General features: G+C 43.4%; 1 protein-coding gene across 1 annotated transcript; it reads right to left on the bottom strand.

Annotated features, from left to right (window-relative positions):
* Positions 1-5,282: 5,282 nt before the first annotated feature.
* fadd (Fas (tnfrsf6)-associated via death domain) lies at positions 5,283-10,433 on the bottom strand. The gene is made up of 2 exons (XM_068046926.1): positions 9,827-10,433; positions 5,283-7,321 (listed from the first exon to the last, which is right to left on the bottom strand). The coding sequence occupies exons 1-2, from the start codon at positions 10,140-10,142 to the stop codon at positions 7,047-7,049; spliced, it is 591 nt and encodes a 196-aa protein (XP_067903027.1). The 5' UTR covers positions 10,143-10,433; the 3' UTR covers positions 5,283-7,046.
* Positions 10,434-10,658: the final 225 nt, after the last annotated feature.

Below are 10,658 nucleotides of genomic sequence, written 5' to 3'. Positions count from 1 at the left end.
CAGAATTGGACACAATACTCCAGTTGAAGTTGAACTAGTGTTCTATACAGATTTAGTATATATACGATGAAGGGATTTGAATGATTTAATGCTTAAGTGGTTGGGGAGGGAGTGATGGGCATGCAGGACATGATGCAAGTTGCTACATCTTGCACACTGGTTCCAACTGTAACAAGCCTACAACCACCCCAGCTGAGAACAGTGGCAGGGTGGGGTGCAAACTCATCACCCTTCCAAGAATATGCCAGCACCTTTTCCTCTCATAACATATTTACATTGAAACAAATTGATTAAACATTGATAAAGGCTATACAGTTATCATGTAACCACTGGTCAAATCTTGTGTAACATAAATGAAGTATAATTTTGGTCTCATTGCTTTGTAACTTTAACTTCGTCATAAGGACCTTGGTTTTACAATCGAAATGCTAGGGGTAACCCATTCATTCTTAGCTCCTACATTTCAGAACGGTACTTCATTGGTTGTCAAGCACTTTGAAACATCCAAAAATGCAAGTCTACATTTTTTTTTTAGTTATGGTCGTTACGATCAGAAAAATCTAGAGTATAATAACGAGTTGCTCAATGCCAATGTGAGTATTTATTGCCCGTCTCCAAAGCTTGTGGAGGATCCATGCCGCATTAAATCCAGCCCCCTGTGTTTGTTTGAATTGTTAAAATTGAAAATAATAGCTTATCATCTAGATTTTAACTATTTATTGTTCTTTTATTCAAGGAGCTGGCTACTAACAAATATATTATGTATTGATGAAAGAAACATGCTGTCGAAGCTTTTCATCTTGCACTCATTGGGACAAACGCAAGAATGCCAAAATTCAAAGTGTTATGGCCAGGTGGGTGATATGGCTTGTTCCCACTGTTCACCTCCCAACTGACCAAAGCAAGTGATTTTGTTACTAGTGTTTTAACCCCTTATGTTTTATTTATCAAATAAATAGTGACAGGTTTTCTTGTAGGTTTAAAAGAGATTAACTACTTATTGAACAATAATCATTGCTGAAATGGTCGCAACTGCACCCAAGCATGCATTCACTCTCACACACAAAGAATAGATCGATAGTGAGGAAAAGGGTAAGTGGTTTGAAGTGAGGTAGGTGTTCGGGGTTCATAGTTAACCTGTTCAATCTCCTCGGAGGACAGTTTCTTTTACGTGCAGGCCTGGGTGTTCATAGTTTTCTGATGGTTAAGACTTCAGACTGGAAGCGGTGGTCACTTTCAGCTTTCTGCTGCACAAAGTTGAAGTGTAGAATTTACAGCAGGACTCCTTTTCACAGCTTTTGGCTGGATTGCTTTTCTGTGACATTCTTGTGATCTCTCCCCCTCTCACCTGAGAGAGGTACCTTTTAAAGTGAAAAATCTCTCACATTAGCCTTTATTAGGAGATGCATGGCCCCCCTCCCCCATTGGGAGCATACAATGGACAAGGATGTGACAACTTCATATTTTCTTTGTTTCAGAAGAAACCATTCAATTCAGAAATCTCTTGACTCAGGATGGGTATAATTGACACCTCTTGGCCTGGAATGTATCCTTTTGTCCTTAACAGGCAGTGAGATAGTTTAAATATATAGGCCAAGTCAGCTGACCTTCAGTGGCCATTTCCGGCTCATTGTCCACTTTTTAAAGGAAAAGTCAATTTTTATACCTCTTCAGTTTGGTCTCGTATTTTCATTGCTGCACTTCTCATGAGTGAGACAAAAAGGGGCAACAATTTATACCACGAGAAAAGGGTGCAGATTGGTTGGTAAGTTGACTCTAGCCAAGGTGTTGCCATGGAGAATGCACCAGGGAGCTATCGTCCCCGTGCTTTTGTTTAATTCAAAAAAAGGCGCAGTGCCTGGACATGTTCCTTTACCACAGAGGACAGGTCCTGCGTATGAATATATGTAGCTTCTAGCAAGCGAAAGTGAGTCACATTGCAAGTTGACTTGCAAACCAATCAGCACCTTTTCATGCAGTATAAATTGTTGCTGCCTTTGAAATTTGGCATTCTTGCATCTGTCCTGATGAATGCAAGATGAAAAATGGGGCGGCGCAGTGGTTAGCACCGCAGCTTCACAGTTCCAGCGACCTGGGTTCAATTCTGGTTACTGCCTGTGTGGAGTTTGCAAGTTCTCCCTGTGACTGTGTGGGTTTCCACCGGGTGCTCCGGTTTCCTCCCATAGCCAAAGACTTGCAGATCGATAGTCATTGTAAATTGCCCCTAGTGTTGGTAGGTGGTAGGAGAATTCAGGGAAGGTGGGGATATGGTAGGGAATATGGGATTAATGTAGGATTAGTATAAACGGGTGGTTGATGGTCAGCACAGACTCGGTGGGCCGAAGGGCCTGTTTCAGTGCTGTATCTCTCTATGACTATGACTCTATGAAAAGCTTCAACATATCATTTTTTCAGAAATACTCAAGTTCTATACTACCAAACAATTATAAATATATTATGCTTGTGTTTATTATGGTAGGTTTATATAGTCAATTATTTACCTATGGTTCAAAAATGCACTTGAAGTCTGAAGCGAGGTCTACTGCTTGCTAAGGATGCAAGAGTGGCCCTTTGTAGTCATGGAACAGATTCTACAGTTAAAGCAATCCAGAATAGGTTTTCCTTTTCAATTCAAAAGCAACTCCTTAATCAGGATATACAGGCCAGTGAAGATACTTTCTAGACTCACTTAGAAGAGCAATGTAAACTCCAGAAGCTAAAATACCCAGGGTAAGACTCCAGAAAGGGCTCAAAATGCAACACCCCCATCTACATTTCAGTAAATAAGTTCTAATCTCACAGCAAGGATATTGTTGCTCTTCATGATATAGAGATCAACAAGATGACTGAAGTGTGAAGAATTTAAGTTATGATGAAAGATTAAGCAAGTTGAGCTTAGTATCCTTGGAAAAGCAATTTCAAGGTACCTTAATAGAAGTTTTCAAGATCTTGAACAGAGGTTGATAAAAGCAAACTATGCGTTGTGGAGGATTCAAGTACCATGGATCACAATTGAAAAATTAGGAAATTATGCAACTGAAGGGATGCCTGGCAGAACTGTTTTGTCCAAAGTAACAGATTTGAGGAATAGCCTACTAGAGAAGGCCATTGCAACAGACAAAATAATGGGTTTAAGACGCAATTAGAAGAAATTGAAAACATGAGAATGTAAACAGATGGCTTAACTTTCAATAAGGGTTGGGCTGATTAGGCCTGGGGGGGGTCTTTTCCTAAATGTTATGGTCGGTAATTGGTCATAAAATAACTATTTAAATTGAACAATCGAAATTGGGTACAACTAAATAGTATATGTAATGTAGTGCTCACCATTCCAGGTTTTCTACGTTCATCACATCATGTGCCAAGCACTAAAACATGGTCAAGAGATCAAGAATACACCCTGCACCCAATCTAATGCCTCTTGTGCTCAAGAATGTCAGATTGTATCACACTTCGGGACAGATCCAGCAGAAGGTCCTGAAACTTGCTCTTCCTGTGCAGCAGGCAGACAAAAATAAACACAAAGGAAGGTGCTCCCAATTGCTTAAAAGCAGGTTTATTAAAATGAAGAACCAGGAGCTGTGGACCCTAGCACCTACACATGGAATGCAGGAAGTCACTTGGCCAAAATAGGCACGTGGCACCCAACATTTCTATAAGTTGTGCCTCTGCACAGCACCCTGAAAGTTCCCATGTAGGCCACGCACAAGTTTCCCCTTTAAGTTACCGCACATACATGGCCATCCAAATAATTTAAAGGTCTCCTGCACTACACAAAAAGGGTACATAGGTGGCAGCATTCTCACCCGAGTCAAAAGGTTGTCAGTTCAAGTCCTACTCCAGAACGTGAGCACAGAATTTATTATAACCACTCCCTACATTTTTCTGGTAAGCGGATGCTGATAATGATTCTGCTGTTGTCATTTACACTGACCCAGGACACATCTTTTATTCCTTTACTTGTCCTTTTACCACCCCCTTTTGACTTGCTGATCAACTCTTTTGTCACTTAATCACTCTTGCCTTCCACTCTATTGCAGACCTTCCCCCTTTTGTTTTTCCTGCCTCTGTACTTGCTTAAAACTATGTTACATTTACAATACTTTCTAGTTCTGATGAAGGGTCATTGACCCAAAACATTAACTGTTTCTCTCGACACAGATGCTGCCTGACCTGCTGTGTATGTCCAGCATTAACAGTTTACATAATCTAGACTGCATTGCCGGACATACTGTTTTTTGGCTGAGATAGAACATAGAACATAGAACATACAGCACAGAACAGGCCCTTCGGCCCACAATGTTGTGCCGATCCTTTGTCCTCTGTCAAGGACAATTTAATCTATACCCCATCATTCTCCTTTATCCATATACCTATCCAAAAGCCTTTTGAAAGTCCCTAAAGTTTCTGACTCAACAACTTCCCCGGGCAAGGCATTCCATGCCTCGACCACTCTCTGGGTAAAGAACCTTCCCCTGACATCCCCCTTATATCTCCCACCCTTCACCTTAAATTTATGACCCCTTGTAACGCTTTGCTCCACCCGGGGAAAAAGTTTCTGACTGTCTACCCTATCTATTCCCCTGATCATCTTATAAACCTCTATCATGTCACCCCTCATCCTTCTCCTTTCTAATGAGAAGAGGCCTAGAATGTTCAGCCTTTCCTCGTAAGACTTATTCTCCATTCCAGGCAACATCCTGGTAAATCTCCTCTGCACCCTCTCCAAGGCTTCCACATCCTTCCTAAAATGAGGCGACCAGAACTGCACACAGTACTCCAAATGAGGCCTTACCAAGGTCCTGTACAGCTGCATCATCACCTCACGGCTCTTAAATTCAATCCCTCTGCTAATGAACGCTAACACCCCATATGCCTTCTTCACAGCCCTATCCACTTGAGTTGCAACTTTCAATGATCTATGCACATAGACCCCAAGGTCTCTCTGCTCCTCCACATGCCCAAGAACCCTACCGTTAACCCAGTATTTTGCATTCATGTTTGTCCTTCCAAAATGGACGACCTCACACTTTTCAGGGTTAAACTCCATCTGCCACTTTTCAGCCCAGCACTGCAACCTATCCAAGTCCCTTTGCAGACGACAATAGCCCTCCTCGGTATCCACAACTCCACCAACCTTTGTATCATCTGCAAATTTACTGACCCACCCTTCGACTTCCTCATCCAAGTCGTTAATAAAAATCACAAACAGGAGAGGACCCAGAACTGATCCCTGCGGCACGCCACTGGTAACTGGGCTCCAGGCTGAGTATTTACCATCTAAGACCACTCTCTGCCTTCTATCAGTTAGCCAATTCTTAATCCAACTGGCCACATTCCCCACTATCCCATGCCTCCTGACTTTCTCCATAAGTCTACCATGGGGGACCTTATCAAATGCCTTACTAAAATCCATGTACACCACATCCACTGGTTTACCCTCATCCACTTGCTTGGTCACCTGCTCAAAGAATTCAATCAGGCTTGTGAGGCAAGACCGACCCCTCACAAAACCGTGCTGACTGTCCCGAATCAAGCAGTGTCTTTCCAGATGCTCAGAAATCCTATCCCTCAGCACCTTTTCCATCAACTTGCCTACCACCGATGTTGAACAGAATCCTCTTCTGCTCTCTCCAAGTGTCGTCCAATATTTATCTCTTGACCAACACACCTAGATTAGCTGGGTCATTTATCGCATAGCAGTTTGTGAGAACTTGCCGTTCACAAACTGGCTGCTGCATTGCCAATGTAACAATGGGGACTACATTTCAAAAGTAATTCAATTGCTGCAGAGCACTTTGGGATGGCCCGAAGTCATGAAAGGTGCTATATAAATACAGGTTTCTTCCTGTTTGTTTGCAGAAACGCGCATACTTGTTGGAGGTCACTGTGCCATTCACTCCATGTTACTGGGGAACCTGGAAAAAATGGAGGAATGCAAGGCCTTTCACAAGAAACATCTGTGCTCAGGACAGTGAAGGAACCCAGCATCTCCAGGTGTATCCTGACTGGAAAGGAAGGCTAGCAGAGGAGGGGATGAGAGAGAAAATACTGCTATTGCATACTCACGTATTAGTTCTTGGTGAGCAACAGTCCTTGGGAGGACAGTAATCACAATCATTGTTGATGTCAAGGTACAAGTAGAACAGAATTGCATTGCTGGCGACTCATGCCAAAATGAATTAAGAGGTCTTGTGGTTAGCAATTGCTAAAACCAGAATGTCCCACTGTTCAATCTTGTCAATTCATTGTCTTAGTAATCAGGTGCAAATGCAACAGTTTACATCACTGATTTACTACTGGAATCACATGTACACACTTTAGCAAAAATAAAAACAAACTGAATTAGCTCAGTGTGCTATAGTTGGTGATGTATCAAGCAAATAAAATCTTCGGCAATTTAAAAAAAAAAATGGAATTATATGAACACAAGAATTAGAAGCAGTCGTAGGCCTTTGGTTCGTACAAATGTAATTGTGAAGGGGCCTAAGACAAACTCAGTTCAGTGATCTTTTTACCCACAATATCCAAAAATAGCCTTAGAAAAGTTGATCTAAATGCAGTTTTAAACCTGTTTGAGGGTGCATTCACATTATGACCCTGTGATGTGGCTTTGCTTTTCACCAATCTTGCAGTTACAGCGCCACTACAACCTGTAGATCAAGGCCTGACCTTAAGAGGAATGAGAGTTTCCGTAGGAAGTAGTAAGGGCCTTCACACCAAATTTACACCATGAGGTTAGCACTGGTGTGAAGTCTAAACCAGTACACCAAGGGTATAGTGTGAATGTCCCCTTCCTCAGGTGAATATGCAAGCCTTTGAATTCTGAATGCTACTAGTAACCTGAAATATTCCGTCATTTTCAATTAAATACGAACTCTGAAGGTGATGGTTGACAAAAGCACGACACTGATTACAGAATTAAGAAAAGGCCATCACACCAGAGAAGCAGCAGCTTTAACTTTCAAAAGGAACTGAAATATTTGCTTTAGATGCCCAAAATGTTTTTGCGACATATAATGTTGCCAATGAGATAAGCTTAAACGTCAGTCAATCTTGTCTACCTCTTCTTCGACAGAATCTGCTACCATGTTAAGTCTGCAGCTCCTTAGGGCTGTTATCAGTGTTTTCACAGTAGCTTCTTTCCCTTTTGTCTTCTGCCATTCTATCAGAGCCTGCAGAATCTGTTCCCGCATGTCATGTGGATGTCTATATTCAATCTGCTGAAGCAGTGGTTCTTTGTGCCCAAGTTTCCTTGCGAACATCCGCCAATCTTTTCCAACGCCATTACAAATTACTCCAAATGCAACGTTCAGCTGCTCTAGGAAATGAAGTGAATAGTTAAAATGAAGTTCAGTTTTGAACTAAAGTCATGAATTCAAACTTAGCAACAGGTGATAGCTTCTTACTCATCCACACTACAGGTTTAGTGTTGATGCAAAGCAGTCTAAATTGAGAGCCATGCCCACCCTAACTTCACAGCAAAATGCAACAAAAATCCACCCTTTCAGGAGTCTCATGCTGTTCATCACAACAACTTTCTGTTACTTAGTAGTAAATTGCTCAAAGTCTCTTCACAGGAGGGTTAACAAACTCTTAGTCAAAGAGGTAGATATTAAGGAGCATCTTAAAGGGGAAGAGGGGGTAGAGAGGAGGAGAGATATAGGGAGGGAATTACAGAACTTAGGGCCTAGCAGTTGAAAGCAAGAGGTCTTCCTCAAAGTCTTTCTCCTTTCTAAAGAAAAAAAGCCCCAACCTGTGCCATCTTTCTGTATTTTTCCTGGGAGTTTTTGACGGGGCAGTTAGAAGGAACCTTCCTCTGCATCATATCTGTCCTGGGAGTAGTGTCAGTAAGGGTAATGGGTGTGGTCAGACCATGAATCTGGATTGGCGCTGCATTTACACAAACTGCAGCATCAATGCAATGTAAAAACTGTTTTGCACCAATGCTATAGTTATAGTGTAAGTACACCCAGAATTTTCCCCCCTATTTTTAAAAACTCTTCCAAGAGATTGCGTGATTAGTGAGGATTGATGAGGGCAATGCTGTGGAGAAGTCACACTGGGACAGTATAGGACAGGCTTGATGGACCAACTGGCCTATTTCTGTCCTTCATGTTCTCCTGTCTATACTGAGAGGTCAAATTTGAGATTAGAATGCAAGAAAATGGAGATTAACAAGAGTGCGTTACAATCTGTTGTCCCAGATTGAACATCGTATTGTGCACTCTATCTTGCTCAACTAACCTCCAGAGTCCTGCCCAATTCCTCCCTGGCCTGTTAGACAATTCAAACTTTTGAGAATGTCTATCTATCCCAACATCTCCACTGGATAGGTGCCAGCCATGAATGGCATTTTTGTGTTCAAGTAGCATTGTCTTCCATGGCAGAATTCTCTCTGTTGTACAATGTTCAACTAAATGTCACTGCAGTAATCACCACTGCTGAAAGTCTGATCCACAGATCCACTACTCTGAGGGAACAAACAAGCTGGAAACTAATTAAGTTAATATTCATGTTTTTAAAAAAAAATTTCTGTATCAAATAGGTTACTTAAATAAACATTCTCAATGCTTCCCAGAATTTACAACACCTGGATCATTTACAAGTTCCCCTGACCCCACAATCACCATTCTTTTCTTCATTGACCACAGTTCAGCTTTGGATTGCCCTTTCCATAACTTAAAGAAAGAAATTGCATCTTTCACCACCTTAGGATGGTCCAAAGTGCTTTATGACCAATGATGATATAGGGAAATGGGACAGTCAATTTGCACACAGCAAGATCTCACAAATAGCAAGGAAATAAAGATCAGATAATGTGCTTTTATTGATGTCGGTTGAGTGATAAATATTGAAGCAAACACAGCGAGGACTTCCCGGCTCTTTGAAGTAGTGTCATAGGATCTTTTAGATTTACATTGAAGACAGGAAGGGTCCTGGCTTAATGCCTCATCTGAATATGGCACCTCTGACAGTGCAGAACCGAAGTGCCAATGCAGATTACATGCTCAAGTCCCTGGAGAGAGACTTGAACCCACAACCTTCTGACTCAGAATCAAGACTGACCCCACCCCCCCTGTCCGCCCACCCCCAAGAGCTCTAAATCCCAAAATCATTCTATCTGGTCTTCTCGGAACCCTCTATACTTGCAGTTAAACAGAATCATAGAAAGTAACAGCACAGAAGGAGGCTATACAGCTCATTGTGCCTGCGTTAGTTCTTTTGGTTGCAGAATGCCTCAAGCTGCACAGTATTTGAAATGGGGCCTCAAGATTCTTACAAGGTTCAACAAGGGGCGGCACAGTGGCTAGCACTGCAGCCTCACAGCTCCAGGGACCTGGGTTCGATTCCCGGTACTGCCTGTGTGGAGTTTGCAAGTTCTCCCTGTGTCTGCGTGGGTTTTCTCCGGGTGCTCCGGTTTCCTCCCACAAGCCAAAAAGACTTGCAGGCTGATAGGTAAATTGGCCATTATAAATTGTCACTAGTATAGGTAGGTGGTAGGGAAATATAGGGACAGGTGGGGATGTTTGGTAGGAATATGGGATTAGTGTAGGATTAGTATAAATGGGTGGTTGATGTTCGGCACAGACTCGGTGGGCCAAAGGGCCTGTTTCAGTGCTGTATCTCTAATCTAATCTAATCTAATCTAATCTAAACTAACTTGTCCTGGCAAATAGATGCCTTGCTTGATTGACTTTTTTAAAGACTTGTCTTGTACCATCTTTTGCGTGCCAGTAAGGAAGGAGGGTTGTCCATCATTGTGTATGGAGAATTTCCCCCACCCCCCAACCACCTTTAGAAAGTTAGCTTGAACTCCATTTACCTGTGAGTGCTCCCACTTCACAAACAGGCTGCTGCAGGTGTCCATTCCCCTTCTGGAAAGTAGAGAGTTTAATCTGGAGGTCGGGCCGTTGAATGTTCGCCAAGAGCTCAGTCAGGGTTTTGGTATCTTCAGGGGAGAGTAGGTTCAGCTCCTCCAGCACCTGGAACAGCTGGATCCCACTGCCAATGTTTTCCAGCTTCCTCTTCCCAATGTGCTCCTTACACAGAAACTTCAGAGCCTCCAGGTTGTCTTTGGTCAGGTTCTGCGAGATGTCGTTGAGCAGCATGTTGAACCTCATCACCAGCTCTCCCGCCATCTCTCCCTGTACGGGAGAAAGGAAACTTCCAGATAACAATTACCAGAGGCTGAGCCTGGAGTCGGGACCTGGGGTAAGAGTTGGGAGAGGACCTGAACCTGGAGTTGGGAACCGGGGAAAGCAATTGGAACTGGGACCTATGCCAGGGACAGGAATTGTGACCGGTCCTAAGCCTGGAGTTGGGGCCGAGATCTGAGCCTAACCCTGAACACCTTCCCCTTCCTCCCGCCGGTCCCGGGGACTGTAATGCCGGAGACTATTCCTCCCGCTCACTCACTCTGACTTCCGGCAGCTCCGGATTCCGCCAGCGCTCCCCTAGCGGCTGGGAGGCCACATCGCGCCCTCTTCCCCCTAGTGGCTGGGAGGTCACATCCCAGCGGTTGAGCGGTCACATCTCCCCCAGTGGTTGGGAGGTCACATCACCCCCAGTGCCTGGGCGGTCACATCGCGCCCTCCTCCCCCTAGTGGCTGGGAGGTCACCGAGCCCAGCGGTTGGGAGATCACATCGCCCCCAGC

Source organism: Heterodontus francisci, chromosome 14, assembly GCF_036365525.1.
Source record: "Heterodontus francisci isolate sHetFra1 chromosome 14, sHetFra1.hap1, whole genome shotgun sequence".
NCBI classification, from domain to species: domain Eukaryota; kingdom Metazoa; phylum Chordata; class Chondrichthyes; order Heterodontiformes; family Heterodontidae; genus Heterodontus; species Heterodontus francisci.
The sequence above is the reverse complement of the archived record's forward strand: the minus strand, read 5'-3'. Positions and strand labels throughout refer to the sequence as shown.